Source organism: Heloderma suspectum, chromosome 3 (genome assembly GCF_057233095.1).
Source record: "Heloderma suspectum isolate Gila_16-S chromosome 3, 16-S_ref, whole genome shotgun sequence".
In the NCBI taxonomy this organism is placed as follows: domain Eukaryota; kingdom Metazoa; phylum Chordata; class Lepidosauria; order Squamata; family Helodermatidae; genus Heloderma; species Heloderma suspectum.
Window position 1 is genome coordinate 265708755 of NC_139460.1, and position 19688 is coordinate 265728442.

General features: G+C 44.4%; 1 protein-coding gene across 1 annotated transcript in view; it reads right to left on the bottom strand.

Annotated features, from left to right (window-relative positions):
- The window catches only part of EFHD1 (EF-hand domain family member D1), a 47926-nt gene extending 29100 nt beyond the window's left edge, over positions 1–18826 (bottom strand). Inside the window, exon 1 of the mRNA XM_084846809.1 lies at positions 18394–18826. Within this exon, the coding sequence (XP_084702935.1) occupies positions 18394–18722 (329 nt within the window). The 5' untranslated portion in view covers positions 18723–18826. The remainder of the gene's footprint in view (positions 1–18393) is intronic.
- Between the last annotated feature and the right edge of the window lie 862 nt (positions 18827–19688).

Genomic DNA, 19688 nt, shown 5'->3' on the forward strand with positions numbered 1-19688 from the left:
ATGGTGCGCCATGTAAGAGCAGCTGCAGTACAGATGGAGTTTATAGCAGCTTCACTTATTCATTTGCATACATATATGTATTTTTGTGGCATGTTTCATGTGATGCAGGTCAAAGTGAGCCCATGTGGTATAGTGAATAGAGCAACAGACTTAGATGGTGGAGGTCTGAGGTCATATCCCCGCTCAGCTGCGATGGTCACTGAATGACCTTGGGCAAGTCAGCCTGGCCTTCCTGATGGGACTGTCAAGATAACAGGGGCGTGGGGAGAGACAATGTCTGCTGCCTTGCATGCCTTGGAAGAAAGGCGGCATTGAAACGCAGAAAGAAACTACAAGCCGTTTGTCAAGAACAGAGTCCTTATCTTACACTAGGTATCCCAGCCTCATTCTTCCTACACACACTCCTAAAAAATTCCCCAGCATGCGACTCCTAAGCATCAGCAGACATTTGTTCTAGAAATAGACATTTGTTTTAGAAATTCCTATTGGTTACTGTTGTTGATATAAGTAACAAGGGGAATGTTGCGGATCTAAGTCACAGTCACTAATTTTAACCAACAATTAAGGCTTGGTTAACATGTGCTCTCTTGTAATTTCCCATCAAACGCCAACTGCTCATATTTCATGTAATACAACCCACGCTGCTCTGCCAATGGAAGCAGGGTACAGGGCAGTGGAGATTGGGCTGGCAAAGCAGAGCGCTCTGCCCCTGCTTCTCCAGCCCAACCCACTTCCGTACTGGCCACAGAGAAAGTGGCTTCGCTGCCTCCACAGTCAGCATGGAAGCAGAGCACCCTGCCTGTGCTTTGCCAGTGCGATGGGCTTCTGCGCAAGAGCCACCCAAGCCAGCTCCAGCCACACTTGCTTCTTTGTCTGCTTAGATATGTAGCTGTAGCTGGCTCAGGTGGTGCTTCCCTATGGTGTAACATCAGAGGTGGGCAACTTGTGGCCTTCCACATGTTTTAGCCTACAACTCCCATAATGCCTCACCATTGGCTATGCTAGCTAGGGCTGATAGGAGCTGTAGGCCAAAACATCTCGAGGGCCGCAAGTTGCCCACCTTTGAAAATGAGGGGTGGAGGAGAACTGATTTCTTACAATGCCGCCTGGTAAGGGGATGGGGAGAAGAAGGAGTAGTGGTGGTGTTCTGACCTGGGAAATCTTTTGCTAGCCTGCCTTTTACTGGTAAGAGGAACTCCTTTTTTTTTTTAAGGGTAGTAACCTCTAGGGCTCAAACAAAGCTGGGTGGAGCACTCTTGCGGCCTAAGGGCTTCTTCACATGGAGCTTTTATTCCATTTTTAAATAGATCAGAGATAATGAGCTATCACATTACCCCGCCGTGAAAAAGGAAAAGCCTCAAGAAGAGGCACTAGATCAATGAAACATGTGGAAGATTCAGATAATGGGGAGAAGGAGGGGGGAAAGCGAAGAGGGAAAGGAAGTACATGTAAAGGGAGTCCACTGTAATCCTACATTTAAAACGGAAGCAGAAAGGCCTGTTTTAAATGCGGGATTTTAGGCTGGTGTAGAGATGAAGGGGCAGCTAACACAGAAGGAAGGAGAATGAGTTCTGTTTTGGGAGGGAGGACAGTATTGAAATATATGAACACGGTGTAGACATATGCAACTATGTGGCTTAGTCCCACCCACTGATGGAATGAGACCTCTGAAAGGTCATTAGGAAATGTGGCCCTTGGGCTGAAAGTGTCCCTACCCCTGACCTAGAAAATTCAGAAATCCCCATCTCTATTCTCCATTTTCAAGGTTATACATTTTCTGTTTCTAAACAGGAAAGGTACACAACTCTTGCCAAACAGGAAACTATCAATACCACCTTAATTATAGGCCCATATAATATTACATTAAAATTACAAGAATTTATTTTCTTAGGATCGCAGATCAATCATAGCGGTGAATGCAGCCCAGAAATAAAAGGTCGAATTGCAATCGGTCGTGCAACAATGATAAGCATGAACCGAATATGGAAAAACAAGGACATCAGCTTGACAACTAAATGCAGATTAGTTTGTACCACCGTGTTTCCCATAGTTACTTATGGATGCGAAAGTTGGACAATGAAGAAACAAGACAGAAAGAGAATTGATGTATTTGAGCTGTGGTGTTGGAGAAGGCTCCTGTGCATTCCTTGGACAGCTAAGATAACAAATAAGCAAGTACTGGAAGGTATAAACCCAGACATGTCATTGGATGGAAAAATCATGAAATTGCGATTGACTTATTTTGGCCATCTTATGCAGAGGAACTCACTAGAAAAAGCAATTATGCTTTGATTGGTTAGTGGAAAAAGGAAACCTGGCTGCCAAAGAACAAGATGGCTAGATACCATCAAAATTGATACCAACCAGAGCATGGAACAGCTCAAAGAAACAGTACAAGATCGGAATACGTGGAGAGAGATGATCCATAGAATCGCCAAAAGTTGGACACGACTGAATGGATAATATCATCATCATCATATTACATATTATATTATATTATATTATGGAATAATAATAATGGCGATGATGTGCCCTCAGTGTGTATGGCTTCTATGGAGTGCAAGAAGACAGGTACCTGCCCCAAGGAGCTTACAAACTAAAATTTGACACAGAGGAAACAACAGAGGAAGGGGAGGAAAGTAGAGGTAACATATGCTCTATATATTTGACTATATGCAATTGTTTCAGTTACAGGGTTAGTTACAGACTACAGTAGGGCATGGGAACTAGGGCGTTATGCCACAGGCTTCATGGAACTATGGCTCCAAATTAGGGACCTTGATTAAAGAGCTTATCAAATCTCATTTAAATATCATCCTTCATACACGGAATGGATACCTGTAAATAATACATGCAATTAAACAAAGTCACACTTGCAAGGGCAGCAATATTCATTGAAGTTATATAAAATTTACACTAAGGATTCCATTATCAATGCACTTTGAGGTACTCTGCAATTATGAAATGCCACCTAAAATATTTCCAACATGCCCATCTCTAAACATTTTTGAAACAATTTTCAAACATTATGCAGACACTCAAAGGCAGCAAGCAGAAGAAACTAAAACCTCCAGCTTTCATTACAAGAACAGTTTCTGATTTATTAAAAACTAAATATCCCCACACGGAACACAGCTCCCAATACAATTCAGATACAATTCAGCTGCCTATAGTTGAACCAACAGGAAAGAGAAAGCGCAAAAGTGCACTGAAATAGTTACTGGAAGTCCAAAAAGTTTTTGCCCTTCCACAGCTCTAGCACAGGAGGTCAACAACATCAAATGTTTTGCCCCTAACAGAATAAAAATGTTGATATGGAATGAGAATCTGCCCAAACAGTCCTTTCGTAGAATGACTTCACAGAATAATTTTTCAGTGTCATCTTTAGAATCAGCTGCAAGGTTACCCCCTGTCCTCCAATGCTTGACAAAAGAAAAGGAAAGGCTGCTTTCCTAAGAGAGCAATCATATGGTCCATGGGGGACCATCCCAGGTACCATGGGATGGCTCAGGAAACCCCTCTGAGGTTGCAGACAGCACTCTGACTTCAGCGGGGCAGTCGGAGATCCAACACCAGATCCCTCCCCCTCTCAGAACAGCGCTGGCTGCTTCTCCGAGGTCAGAAAAGTGACCTCGGAGGAGAAAAGGGCAGGGAGGGGAGAAGACTGGAGAGGCCAGGTTATGAGTTATCCTAAGCCTCCTTCACTCTCCCTCCGAAGTGCCCTTGCTTGATGGACTGAAAAGCCTGTCTAGGGAAAATACAGGAGATTGGAGGGTGGGGAGGTGAAGATTGCTTCCACCGCTCCTCCTGCCCTGCTGGCTTCACCCCAGCAGGTCATAGGAATCTCAGAAGCCCACGGGTTCAGGGACTTCTGAGAGGTGAGGGCACAGTCCATAGGATTGTTCCCTAACATACTCTCCATTCTGTATTGCCCCGGCCGTGGGTTTCGACCTCTTCAGCGCACACACTCAGGCAGTCCAACACTGGACACCCAAATCAGTGAGATTTCTTTATTGCAGGGAATCTCATGGCAAAAGCTTAATGGTTACACTCTTCAGAAATCATATAGATGATGGTCAGTAACTACAGGCTCTATGAAATTCTAACACAGTTTACAGTTAAACACTGTTACCTTGACAGAGATCTTCAACATGGTCTCTCTGCTTCATTCTACCTTGGGACCATCCTCTGGCGCACTCTCCGCTCTAGGAGGGGTGTAGCCCATGCCCTGGGAGCACTGATTCTTCACCTTCACTCCATTCCTCTTCTTCATCTTTTGGGTCTTCATCTTCAGTTTCTACTTCTTACGGATTTCATCCCAATCAGGTGAGGTGATGATGTTGCACACCTCGGAACGCTGTAGGCACTTCTTCCGAGCTCGGCATACCAGGCTAACGGCTACTTCTTCAACCACACGCTAGGGATGTCAGAGAATTCCGCCACGGATCTCGGTGAGGCCGAATGCCAGTGCATTTGGCCCCCCGAAATCTGTGGCGGAATGGCCTGCCGCCCCCCCCGCGGATCCTCCCCCCGGGACGAGACTTACTTGGGGCGGATGTTCTGGGCGGCAGTGACAGCGGCTCTGGCTTCGGCAGCTGGTCTTCCAACCGGCCACTGCTGCCGCCATTTGCAGTCTGGTCGTTTGGGGTTTTTTTTGTTTTTTTTTACAGAGATGTGATAGGCTATTTAAAGACTTACGTAGACTATCACATCCCGGTTAAAAAAAAGAACAAACGCGTATGCAAATGGCGGCGGCTACGGCCACCGCCATTTGTGTTCCTTATTTTTCACCGTCTTAGTCTATGTAAATATTTACGTAGGCTAAAACGGCGAATCAAAAAGGGACGCAAATAGCACCCACTACGCTATTTGCATTCCCCTTTATTTTCGCCGTAATAGTCTACGTAAATATTTACGTAGACTAAGACGGCGAAAATAAGGAATGCAAATGGTGGCGGCCGCCATTTGCGTACGCCATTTTTTTTTACCCAGCAGCCACCGCGGCTGGAAATCTGGCTGCGGATGGCCCTGGCCTGGCCGGCTGCTCTGCGGAGCCGCCGCAGAGCAGAGCCGGCTGTCGAGGATTCCGGGGGGTGGGACGGAACACCTCCCCCCCCATGAACAGAATCCGCAAAAACTTAAGTCACTTTCGTACATCCCTGCTTCATGCTCCCACACCTTGTTAGAGGCCAGGCTGTCTTGCAACTTTTCTCTAATTAACAGCCTTAAATCTTGCTCTTTTCTTAGCCCATCCTTGAGCTTTTCTAATGTTTCCTCTCTCCATTCTAACTCTTTCTGCCCGACAGTTTGCAGCACTGTAGGCAACAGCCATGCCAGAGTTCCTGCACCCTGCACCTCCTTAGCTGACCACTTTTCCAGCTGCAGAGATTTCAACAGTTTCCAGACCCACTGGTGTACAGTCCTCCTCTACCTCTGGCCTTGCTCCCGGTCCGCTCAGGACCACTGGGAGTCAGTTTAACACGCTGACAACCGCATCCTCCTTCCCTTGGAATCTGAACACAGCAGTAGTCTTGGCACCCTTCTCGCTGTGCCAATTGTATTGCCCCGGCCATAGGCTTCAAACGCTTAATTTAGAGGTGCCAAGATAGTGATAAATCAGATCCAGGTTTACTTACAAGGAGTACTTTATTGAGTAACTTACAGCATGCAGACATACCCAACGGTTGTATAAGACAGCTTCTCTGAACCCAGAGCCATGGGGTACAATGGTTTTTATACCATACATCTTTGCAGTGAGGCAGCATGACAGCAGCAGGCACCCCCTAGCGTTCATTCCTAGCATAGCAGCACAGCCACCTGCAGCTTTAAGACAAACAAACTTCACTTCCCAGGCCGGTCTTGATAAGATCTTCTAGCTTGTTAGTGTGGAATGTATCAGCCTTTGACTCATCTCACATACTCAGAGGCCTACTAGCAAGGGAATTGCACCAATAATGAACTTAAGCAAGCATTATGGATCTCTAGGCCCCTCTAACACTACAGTTGACTTGGCTACACTCCTGGGGCCAATACACATTCAAACATAACAGTGAATGTACATCCAGTTGCAGATTCCATAATTCCCATGGTTACAGGTTTCTAGGTAATGGGATTCGCTCTTTTTCTAACTCCAGTTCTCTAGTTTAAAGTTGGTTTTAAACGAGTCTCATCTACACTTGAAAGAGGGCTTCCAATATTGGAGCATCAGCTAGCAGCAGTGAAAGTTCTCAAGCTAGCAGTTTAAATAGTCCCCCTTGAGATAGCATCAAATCAGCCACCTCCTGACATTAGTTAAGGATTAGATCGGTTTAGATAACTGACCATCCATGGCTCAATGGCGAAGAGCCCAAAGTAAAGAAGCAAGTCCCAGATTTATTCTTTACACTAACAGCTATCTGAAGCACTTGGTTCTAGACTCCACTCTGACAATGATATGATGAATGATTATTGACAACTCACTTCTCTCTGTAACATTTGCCTTTAGCATATCTATTCTGTATGTTGATGAGCACATGGACTTATTCTCTGCCCCTGTGCAGCACTTTGCTAAAGTATAATTGCAATATTTTTGATAAAACATGAATAACCCTTCTAGAGGGTGTGGGGAACCTGAGGCCCTCCAGATGTTGCTGAACTGCAATTCCCATCATCACAGATCATTGGTCATGCTGATGAGGACTGATGGAAAAATGTTCCTGGCGTCTGTTTATGACCATTTTCACATCTATTTACTTTAGAGATGCATTATGTTGGAGGTGGGCAGAAGGTAGATCTCCAGATGTTTGAGACTTTGACTGTTGGAAACCCCTGCCAGCATGGCCAATGGTCAAGAATGCTGGGAGGTGAAGTCCAAAACATTTGGAGATCTATTTTCTGCCCACTCCTGCATTAAGTTGCTTGCTTTTAATTTTTGAGGCTATAAAAGTTGTTACATGTATCTGTAAAATGTTTGTTGCATTTATTTATTCATTCATTTGTTTATTCCTTTGATATTTTATATTCCGACTTGACTGTTGATTTTTTGGTTGTTTAATATCTTAGAAATTTGGTGATGAATGTATAGATTGTAACTTCTTCATGGTGGAGGCTTTGGCTATTTTTCAGTATTTGCGAAACATCTGGAAGTGCTTGAAGGCTCAGCTACAACTTCCTTCTCTCTCTCAGGCCTGCAAGAGATGACTGATTGCAGTGTCATGCCATTGCTCCCTTCCTGGCATGTGCTAGTGCTGAAAAGCTTTAGGCGTTGGGTCTGTAGATTCCCATATAATTAAAGAGGGCTGTTATATCCAAACAGAAAGGGTAAGAGGCAATCATAATAGGAAGACTTCTTCCATTCTTTTTAGATGGTTTATATCAGTCTTTCCCATCCTGGTGCCCCCAGATGTGTGGGACTACAACTCGCAGTATACCACAGCCAGCATGCTGGGAGTTGTGGTCCAGCATATCTGGAGGGTACGAGTTTGGGAAAGGGTGACTTATACAAAATGCCTCCACCCCCTCTCCTCTCTCTCATTCATTCTCCCTCCCTCCCTCCTTCCCTCCCTCCCTCCCTCGCGCGTGCTCTCTCTCTCTCTCTCTCTCTCTCTCACACACACACACTCACACACACACACTCTAATTCAACTGAAGGAATGTACGAGCCATACCAACAGCAAACACAGATTATTTTCAGAGGCTGGCATAATTAAAATGAATATCTCAAGTTTTCTACAGCAAAAGTATCCTTGTACCAAGAGATCCCTTCTGACTTCTACATATGCCAGTCTGTTGATAGCTGTGGGCAGAGAAGAAGAATGGATGAAGGGAAGGGGGGTTAAGAAGAGGCACCCCCCCCCCATGTTTCTTGCCAGATTAACACAGCAGTGAAGCACATTACACTACACAGGCTAGTCGACTGAAAGGGCACAAAGGCAGCCGTCTGAAAGGCAGAGAAAAAGAGACAAGTCATAACACAAGGGGCTGGATCACAGCCAAAGAGAAAATCAAAAGACAAAGTGTTGCTTCAAAACTATGCACTAATGCAACTGCAGGGGGGGAAAGCTATTTCAAAGTCCCCATATAACACCCCCCCCCCGTGTACTTCTTGGCTACATGCCAGACTGTGGGAAACAGGTACTGTTGCCAGAAGGCAGGTCTTGCTCACCGACTGCTATACAATCCTGTAAATACTACACAGGTCATTCAGATTTCCCTGCAGTATTTACACATCACACCAGATCCCAAAAGGGAGACTTCCATTTCACCTGGCCTTGGCCAGGAGATTCCTATGTTGCTATGATGGGTGCAGTAACTTTTTCTTGCTCCTTTATTTTTATGCCAATTAAAAAGGGACATTTCAAACTGGAAAACCATTCGAACAGACTCATTTTCTTTGGCAAGAGGCCTGAAACTAATCAGATCATTCATGCTGAAGCTGTTATCATGATCTCCACTAGCAATTATAGTTTAGTCATGCCCACACATACAAGCCAAGGTATTTCGACTTCTCTGGAATTATATATTTTCAGATTCCCAAACTCAGACACGAAGGGTTGCTTTGTATGTTAATATGCACCAGAAAAATATATGCAAAATGTAGTATGCCCATTCCAGCACCACGGGAAAAATAAATGTGAAGCCATTTGTATGTTATGTACTACATGCTGTTTCAAGTGGTACTAGAATCAGCATTGATTCACATATCCATATTCATCACTAGGTATCTCATCACTTGCTTTTGGTAAATTTAGTTGAAAATATAGCAAGAAATATATTAAGAAAAAGTATTGTGAATAGATAGAAAACATATACATGACCATGTTCTTCCAATAATGAATATAAGGTTGCCAATCCTTTGTGGTATTTTCCTTCCTTTGTCCATAAAAAGTATATCAGTTTAGCAAGTACAGCATATTCATGTGTTTTCCCATTTCTTAATGAGAGGCACACCTTGTCTACAGTATTTGGCATACTAGATGCTGGCAATACTAATCACACAAGCAATCATTTCTTAGTAATTCCCTGTAGTGCGTGATTAGATAGATAGCATAAATCAATAAAAAAGGATCAAAATCCAATACACTTTAATCCTATAAAATGTCAGTCTAGTGTGAGCCCAACACTTCCGCATCTTCATCATCACTTCCTACTTAACCCATGAGGATTCACAGCTGTCTATGTGAAAAATGTATTAGAGATTTGATCCATGATTGCTGTTTCACATGTACAAATTGTCACCAATAGCGTAGTCATCAAATGTTAAATATGCTTCAGTGTCAGCGGGGGGGGGGGGGAGTGTGAACCTACCCTTAAGGGACACTTCTAATGTGGTTTATTTAAGATAGGAATGAGCATACACTTCTATCTTAAGTAGGATGCAAATGTTGCAAAGGAAGTGTTAAATGCATGTCAGCGCCACAGTGAATAAGGAAACATCTTAGCTATGAAATGGACACAAACATAATATTGCACACATCTTAAGGCATTAAAGTTGAGATGGACAGGTTTCAAAGCTCTTAACAACTCTCTGCCCACCCCTCCATCATCCATACCCTATTCAAGCATTAGACTCAGTTTATGTAAACATGTGAGCAAGGAGTGGAGCACAGCAAGTAGCTCTTGCACAGGTCATGTAGCTCCTCCCCCTGGCATCTACATGTACAGCCTAAATGTCTGCAGAGAGGGGACCTTTGAGTGTACGCCTGTGCATACAGGGTCATCCAATTAAGTTGAACGGTGGGAGATTCAGGACACAGAAGAAGTACTCTTTTACCCACTGCATAATTAAACGGTGGAATTCACTACCACAAGATGTAGTAATGACTGCTAACTTGGACAGCCTTAAAAGATTACACAAATTCATAGAGGATAAGGCTATTAATGGCTACTAGTCATGACGGCTATATGCTATTTCCAGTATCAAGGAAAGTTGCTGGGGATCATGAGTGGAAGCATGCTGTGGCACTCCTGTCCTGATCACTGGCTTCCCGTAGGCATCTGATTGGCCACTGTGGGAACAGAATGCTGGACTAGACAGCCTTTGATCTGATCCAGCAGATCTCTTCTTATGTTCTTCCATACCCCACTTTAGACCTGATTCAGGTACTCTCAGATTCAAAGGCATGGGTTTGCCACTGTCATATGTAGTTTGGCTCAGTATAATTAACATCTATCATTACAAGCCATGCCCCATAGCTAGGCTTGCAAGTCTTAAAGCCAGTATCAATCTGTCGTTCAACCCTTTTTAACTCTTGTCACACTGGAGAAGAAGCAGACCAGCCAACAATTGGCTATTTAGGGCAGAATCCAATGTTGCACCTGCAGACTTCTCCTTGTTCAACGAGACTTTCTCCTCCTCTCTTCCCTCCGAGACATCTCCCAACTCCCTGGAGGATATTTTGAGCAAGCTTTGGGGGCTGCAGGGGGGAGCAGGAATCACTCCCTTCCTGTTCCACTGACAGAGGCCATTCTTTCAGCAGGATGAGTTTACTGGTTTCCAGCCATAGAAAACCACTGACAACTGAAAGAAGTAGCTTACATCCCTAGTATGAATTGCTTAATGCTCTCTGCAATTAAGTACGCATCATTAAAAGATATCTCAGCATTTCTTTACTGTGCCATAACTACCACTTCTGCTCTTGAAACTCCCCCCCAAATGGTTAACATTTTAGTCCCCTATAAGTATAAGAAAAAATCTGAAGATGCCCTAAAATGTCCAAATATCAGAACACAGAGACAAGGATCCTGCCATTTATTAGAAAATCTCTACATTTCAAAACAAGTCTTAGATTCGGTATCCAACTCCAAACTTTTAACTTGTTGAATAACCAATATGACCATTACTCCAACGGGCTATAAAACACCAGGAACGACCAAACACAACCAAGACATTCCTGCATCTATTTAGTATATAGACAAAAGGTTTAGAATTGTCCACTGAAAATACCCAAGGTTAGTTACAGGAACTATTCACTGTAAATATGCCTAACATTCCTTAATAATAAATATTATGAAAGTATTCTGGCAGGGAGGAAATAGAGGGGAAAGTATGACAATAGACATGTAGCACTGGGAGATAATCTGTGCATAAATGGACTATGAGCCATGAGGTGGGATAAGGAAGTATATAATGAATAGAAGCCCCACTTCCCTAACCACAGGAATGTTTTCCCTGAAACAAGGCCCAGATTCTCAGGGTTTTGCTAATGCCTTGTATTCTGTGACTCATGGAGAAACCATGATTATGCATATCTGTGACCTAGAGCCAATATGCACAGGAATGCCAATTATCAGCTATAGCAGGCGGGACTCCATGAGCTCATGAGGCTCTTCACCATCCATAAGCAAAGAAGTAGTAGAACCACACTCACATGAAAAGATGCCCCACCGTAATATTAGCACTGCATCAATCTCCAATCAGTTCTTTATTCTCCCAGGTAACAATCTGTGCTCTGAACCATTTACATATGATCACCTCCTCAAAGTGACCATGCACCAGAGTTGGTGAGCAATATCCTATACATAGCACATTTAATTACTGACAGCCAGCATGGTCCACTGGTGAGAGAGCAGAATGTGTGATCTGAAATTGCTCTTCTACGTTACCAGTAATATTAGAACTAGAGAGTGCTTGATTGTATTAACATGCAATCAGCAAAGGAAATATTGTTTGCGGTGCACGATTGGCCTTTGGAACTTACCAGTGCCTGGAAAACAGCCAACAGCAGAGCTGGGTTCAAAAATGGTCAAATGAATGAATGAGAACATCGATGGCTATTAACCAAGATGATCAGGGAAAGGGATACAGCATTCATTCACTGATGGCTGAAGATGATCCTGAAAAATCAGTATTCCCAGAAACGATCATCTGGGACTAGATTATTCTGTTAGGGGCCTCTGTTGTCAATCACTTCTTCTAACGCATATGGAGTTGATCACAGCGTTAAACTTGCAGAGAAGAGACTGGGCTTGACAGACCACTGCTGTGGTTCTCTAAAGCTGTTCTTAAGTTTTTAAATATAATTTGGAGTGGCAGCAAGTTAACATGGATGTTATTTTTAAAAAAATGGGAGCGGTTGCTGGATTTTGAAGCTGGATACATTTTTAAGCTAAAATTCCAACTGTATGTCAAGTTTTCCTGCAAAACTGACTAAAGCCCTTTTGCAGAATCCCCATGCTGAATAGTAATTGCTTTGTTTTGCTATGTGTTATTTGAACTGGAAGAGACTCATTACCATTCTCCTCCTCCTGGAATTATCTGTAGTTTTTTTCCCTCCACCCCACCTGCCCCCACCCCCGAGATGATGCAGTTTAATTAGCAATTGCACCTTCTTCAATTTGAAAACTGCTTTATTCCAAGGTAAAGGTGACTGTGAACAAAGATCACTTATGCTTAATTAGGGATGAACAAGGAAAGTTGCATCAGCGGGTGTCTGCAAGGAGACCTCCCTAGTGTGCCTCAAAGTATCTTGCACACATGCTAACCTCACCAGTAGTAGATAGGTCTCCAAAACCCAAGCAAAAGAGCTCCTTGGTTTTCTGACTGATACAATTCAGGAAGCCATGTGTGCTGTCCATGTGTCTGCCCAGTTCACATATAAAGTTGGAGAGGGGTGTCTAATGTTTAGATCAAATAGGGCCCACAGGTGAGGTGAGGACAGCTGAAAACTCCCCACTCCCTCCCACACTCTGTTGCTGCAAGCACTTACCTCCCAGCTCAGCTCACTTCTGCTATCTGAGCCAGGCTAGGGCAAAGGAGTACAGGACAGGCAGATGTGTCAATAAATAAATACGGTTGCCCCATCACATCTAGTTTGGCCCAAGCTTCTAAAAGGTGACGTTCTCTAAAGATGTACTTGCAACAGAGCATTTTCCATTTGCAGTACGATGTCTTATGGTTTGGAACCGTCTCGACTTTCCATGACAGCTGGACTAGAGGCTGCAATGGGTGTGTAAAAGCCCATGTTCAGGCAGAAAACCATGTTGACTGAACTCAGGGCTGTTATCAGGAAGGCATGGAAGCTGGAGGATACAGCCCAAAATCAAAGTGGCCTCGTTTCCAAGGTGTGTATCCCAAAAGGCTCCTGTGCCTTTAGAGTTCCAGAAAGAAAAATATACTGCTAGATACGACTTTTCCCATCAATGTAGTGCTACAATAAGAAAAATGTAGAAATCTCCTTACTCTAGAGCTTATTAGAGATACAGAGGTCCTCTGAAAGTTTAGAAATCCTAATCAGGCATACAGCGCTGACATGCAGTGGAGCAGAGCATAAGGAATTGGAATGTTGGGTGGTGTTAGCAGCAGCACCCGACTTCTTTCTATTCCTCTCACTTGGGACTTGCTGCTTTGCCTTAGAGCAGCCTTCCCCAACCTGGTGCCCTCCAGATGTGTTGAACTACAACTCCTGTATTCCTACAGCCAGCTTAGAGGCACAGCTGCCACTATATTTTAAAGTGGAGGGCCATACCAAGAGCAGTCCAAGCCCAGCCTCTGTCCTTCAGAACTGTAACCCCATTAGCCCATCAAAGAGCTGTAATGGTGGCCTTTGCTTCTAACAATAAATAATTGCTCTCAATCCTGTCCTCTGGCTTGAGACTAAGGTCAATGCAGTTGCCCTCTGGTATATGAGCAAAAAAAAAAAAAAAGAAGGATCCAGTCGCCAGTAGACTGACACAGGAGACAATCTTTTGCTGAAAAAATTCTGCGGACGTTTTTCTTTACCCCCTAAAGAAGGCCTAAAATAAGAAAAAAGGCTGAAATGCATTGGGCTTCTTATAATAAATTATATCTTGCATCTTGAGAACCTGTTTCTCTTCTTTGTGATCTATGGGCAAAAAAGCAGTTTCCCAGAAGAATGTAAGAAGAGCCCTGCTTGATCAGACCGAAGGCCTATTTAGTACAGCATTCTGCTCCCACAGTGGCCAACCAGATGCCTATGGAAATACCACAAGCAGGACAAGAGCGAGCAGCACCATCCCACTCATGTTCCCCAGCAACTGGTGTACACAGGCATATACTTCTGATACTGGAGGTAATACATAGACATCATGACTAGTCGTCACTGCCAGCCTTATCCTCCATGAATTTTTCTAATTCCCTTTTAAAGGCATCTAAGTTGGTGGCCATCACTAAGACATAACAGCAGCATTCAGGCATAATGGCAGCGTTCAGTGGCAATTCATTGGTCAATTAACCCATGAATTGTGGGGATGCACACAAGCCTCATCTGGTTTCCACAAGCAACGTACAAATGCGGCATTCATAGGTTGTTTCTGTGACATCTGAACCCAGGCACTTAGGGTTGTCAAACCCACAAACAACTCCACGTTAATGCGACATTTGTAGGCTGCTGCTGGAAACCAGAAGCAGCTTACACATGGTACGCTCCCCCACAATTTATGGGTTAATTAATTAACCCACGAATTGCCACCAAACGCCACTGTTACATCCAAACAGGGTCTAAATCTTGTGGTAGCGAATTCCATCGTTTAACTATGCGCTGTCTGAAGAAGTACTTCCTTTTAACTGTCTTCAATCTCCCACTGGTCAGCTTCAAGGAATGACCCATGGTTCTAGTATTACAAGAATACTAGAATACTAGTACTATGGGAATACTACCTCAGGAAGAAGCATAATGATGGTGTTTAAGACAGGGCACAAGCGGTGTGATTGCATTAGAATCTTCACTGCTGGAATAGAGTCTCTCTCTGCTCTGTGCTGCAAGGCTCAGATGGAGGGGTTAGCAGAACCAAGAACTTAGATAACAAGTGAGAAAGAAGGGACATGATGGGGTTTATGAAATAACACACAGTGTGAAGAAAGTGGAGAGGAAGTTCTCTCATCATACCAGAACCTGGGGTCATCCAACGAAGAGGGAAAGCCAAAGAAGGTGGGAGACTCAGGACAGACAAAAGGAAGTACTGCACACAACTTGTAGTCAAACTGTGGGATTTGCTACCCCAAGATATGGTGATAGCAATCAACTGAGATGGTTCTAAAAGGCGATTAGACAAATTCATGGAGGATAAGGCAATCCATGGCTGTTACTTATGATGGATATATGCTACTTCCAGTATCAGATGCAGTATGCCTCCCAAAACCAGCTGCTGGGGAATATGAATGGGAGGGTGCTATTGCATTCATGTCCTTCTTGTGAGTTTCCCATTGGGGCATCTACTTGGCCTCTGGGGGAAACAGGATGCTGGACTAGAGAAGCCTTTACTCTGATTCAGCAAGGCTCTTACATTATTATTACTGCAGCTCAAAGAAAAACTGTTCACAGCCATCAAGGACAGGTAGAGAAGACAATCCTCCAGAATATAAGCACTATTTCAGGTGTTGTCTTGGCCATCCATTCTTGCATGCATATCCTGGCATGCAAACATCCTTTAAACACTTCCTAGCTTGAATTTGGACAAAATTACCACAGATCGAGCAGAGCTACCTGGAGAAGTAGCAGAAGCAGAAAAATGGGTCCAGAACTGCTTCAGAGGTGAATGACTTGAGAATCACATTGCAGAAGGGAGGCTCAGGGACAAATAATTATCTGGACAGCATTGCCTAATGTTTCTGCACATCTTCTGCTTTATTAAATTCCTCAATGCTTTGATGGCATGTTGGACAAAATCAGTTTTGCAAATAAGCTCACAAAAATTACTAACAGCCAGCTACATTTCTAGTTGCCCATACATAACAATGTAAACGATTTGCAGCACATCAATAGCAGGGAAGAAAGAAAGAAAAAACACAACAGACCAACTTTCTTCCATTTTACAAAGACTTCTCTATCTGGTTGGCCAAAGGCAAGGCTTGCTCACTACAAGCAATTAAGCAAGCAGCTCATTTACAAGTCTGGGTAAAGTAATAACATATTACAAGTTAGCTCCTTCAGGTGACTTTCCAGAAAGGGTGTGAACCAGAGGACAGTAGAGAACAAGTCACCGTCCTTGAGCTATTGCTCACCACAACCCACTTGTTGTGACCTCCCTATTCTCTTTCTCCCTCTTGTCCCCTTCAAGATCTGGCAGCTTCTCCTTAAAAGTGAAGTTTTGTCCAACTATCTTATAGTTTGTGTGGGAAGAATAATCTGTTTCAGTTCCTTGTCTCTACATAGGAATAGGAAATGATTCAGACTCATTCAGTTTCACAGGTTGCATAATCTCCCTTCCCTAGGTTTGGAATGTGCTTTGTGTGTCCAGATGTCTATCTCAAATGTGTGATCAGTTCCATACTTAGCCCCTAACTCCACTAGCAGCACTTTCTAAAAGAAGCAAGTCAGGGAAAAATCATGGTCAAAGGGGCCTTGGCTGAAACAGTAAATATTTGTGGAGTCATTACAGCTGTCACACACCTCATACTATAAAGGAGGCTTCCCCAAGCTGGTGCCTACCAGTGATGTTGGACTGCAACTCCCAGCTGGCTGGGGGAGACTAGGAGTTGTAGTCTAATACATCTGCAGGGCACCAGCGTGGGGAAGGCTGCTATGGGGTTTTCAACATCCATTATAAATAGCTGTTTGGTATCACCTTCTCTTCCAGGAGTAAAGATTCTGGGACCAAAATCAGGCAGATGTAAGCACTTGTCAACACAAAGCTTGAAAAGATTAAAAAAGATTTTAAAAGAGAGAGACTACATTTGTGCGCATAATCCCCCTTGGATATGCACAGATCCTTTCTCTTCGGTACATTTTTTAAAAAAACAGTAACCAGTCAATTTTTAACCAACATAGCCCTGCTTCACATCAGCCTGTTTTGAAATAGGGAGACATACTCCATTTGCATTTTTTACAGCCAACTATCAGAAAGAAAATCAAAATTCTATACGACAATACTGAAAGTTAGCCTGCAACCTTGAAACCATACAAGAGTCCCACATATAGCCAAATCCTATGCAGATTGGGAGCAAGTTCCACGAAGTCCAATGGGGCATAGAATTGCAATATTAATTTAGGCTGCAGTCCTAAACACAGACTGAACACAGGGGCCTTACTTCTGAGTAAGCATGCATAGGATTGCACTGTCAGTAAGACCATGCTAGAGTAGCCCTAAAATTAGGCAACCCAAAAGTTTCTTTTCAATGGTTGTTTTAGCAACATTGGAACAAATGACAAATAGTCATCTTTCATGACTTAAAAGGAACATGCTAAATATAACTGCAGTTCACTTTGCAGAGATGGGGAAGGTCAAGCTTTTTATTGCAGTGTGACTTTTTGAGCATATTACCAAGTATAAACTGCTCCAAACCTAGACCACAGAGGAAACCCCAACCACAAAATTATACAAGAAGTGAGGGTCTCCATGTTTTGCAAGTTGAAGATCATAACTTAAAAAAAAAGAGTAAAAAAAAAAGGAATACAGATCCCTTTTCACCTTTTGCCACTCCTAAGATTATACACAGGAACAGCAGTAAAGCAAATAAGTTATGTTTATGTGTGTGTGTTTTTCTTTCTTTCCTTCTTTCTGACTATTACTAATCCCTTCCCTCAGATATACCTTTTCAATCACCAGTACGGAAGTAGTTCTGCAAGGCTTAGATCCTAAGAACATAAGAAGACCTCTTCTGGTTCAACCCAAATGTTCATCTAGTGCAGCATTCTGTTCACCCAGTGGCCAATCAGCCATTGACTGGGGATCCACAAGCAGGACACGAATGCAACAGCAGCCTCCTGTCCATGTTCCCCAGCAACGGGTGCCTCTGATACCGGAGGTTGCATATAGCAATCAGGACTAGTACCCATTGATAGCCTTATCCTCCATGAACTTGTCCAATCCCCTTTTAAAGCCATCCAAATTGGTGGCCATCACTACATCCTGTAGAAGTGAATTCCATAGTTCAACTATGCGCTGTGTGAAGAAGTCCTTCCTTTTATCTGTCCTGAATCTCTCACCAACCAGCTTCATGGGATGACCAGAGATTCTAGTATTATGAGGGAGAGAGAAAAAACGTCTCCCTATCCACCCGCTATCCTCAACAGGCTTTCTAGAAAAAACAATCTAAACGAAGATCAGGAGTGAGCTCCAATTCAAGAATTCCTGTTTTAGAAACCTGACCCTACACTCTCTCTGCAGAAGAAGTTCCAGATTTTCGGCTGCAACCCTGTTAACTCAGTGGGGCTTATTTCCAAGCAAATATGCATAGGATCGCGCAGTATAGCAGCAATTCTGAACTCCCCCGCTAGGGAGCTGTAAACTACATTTAACTCAATTGGGTTTATTATTTACGCCTCTGTGTAAGTGCTTAGGGACCGCGACTTTAAACGCACGTGCCCCTTTTCTGTTCTGAGCCAGGCCTGTTCAAGTCCGCACAGGATTGGAAAACAAATCTCACCGAAAAATCAGTGGGATACTTCGAGGAGGAGGGGGGAGCGATACGGGAAAGGTAGAAGCAGGGCCGGGCCGGACTAGGGCGGTGCTTACAGTCGGAACAGGCGCTCCATATCCTTGATCTGCCGGCGAGTGAACTCTTTAAACTCCGTGTAGGGATTGAAGATCTGGGCGAAACGGGGCCGCGTCGCGCCCGCGTTGATGTCCTGCCGGCGGTTGAGTTTAGCGCTCAGCTCCGGGTCAGCGTCGGCGCTCAGCACGCTCCGGTCCTCGCCCGGGTCTACGAGGCTCGCCTCGGATCCCGCCGGCTCAGCGCCTCCAGGGGCGAGACCCTCATCCCCTTCCTCGGGAGGAGGCTCCGAGGTGCTCCCGTCCCGCAGCAAGCGACGCTGCAGCTTTTGGGCCAGCTCGGCCGACGCCATGGCCGGCGTGGAAAAGGACGAGGGTGCCCTGCAACGAAGAGCTGCCGCGGGGGCCTCTTCGCTAAAGCAACGCCCGCCCGCCCCGAACTTTATTCTAGGACTCTGGCGAATTGGCGGGGAAGGCGAGCCAGAGCCAGGGGGCGTGGAGGCGGCGGCGGGAGGCCGGGCTGAGAGTTAAGGAGGCGCCGGGGAATTGGCGCGCCCTCTGCCTCTGGAGACGCTGCGGTCCAGGGAAACCGAGTCTGGGAGCGGTCCCCATTAGTTCCACTTCCCCTGCACCTGTCACCCCGACGCGACGTTTATCTTTTATTTCTGCACGGCTGCAAGCTGCATAATTCAATAGCACCGACACACATCTGTACACACAGCAGCCATCTGCGTCTCCCCATTTGTACGGAACTAGTCTACCTACACACACACAGCAGTCATCTGAGCCCCCTCTAATTCAAAGCAGAAACCGTCCTGAGTCTTCTTCGGCACCTCAGGCTCACTTATTAATGAAAATGTACGCCCTGTTTCTGCAAATGGCACAGAACGTGGTCATACAGATGGGCTTGTAAAAACAAAGCAAAGATAGCCATGTTGGCCCAGGAGTGAAAAAACACCAAAATCCAGAGTTGGGCTCTACCTTTATTAGGACCAACGAAGATGCCACAAAAGTGTGTAAGCTTGCACACTCGAAATATTTGGACTCAAAAGCTTGCACGGTTTTGTTGGATTTGGGTTGGTCTGAATAAAGGTACTGCCCAACTGTAGATATGCATTTGGCACAAATCTCCACCCTCCTCCAGCACCTTACATTCGCAAATGAGCTCATAATACTAGCTGGGGTCAGGGGCACCATTACAGATTTTGGTAGGAGGGGAGCAAGATTTATAGCAAGGTTCAAAGGCCCCCTGTGGGATATATTCAAGGATAAGGGCGCAATCCTATGCGTGTTTAGACAGAAAAAAGTCCTACAACTCC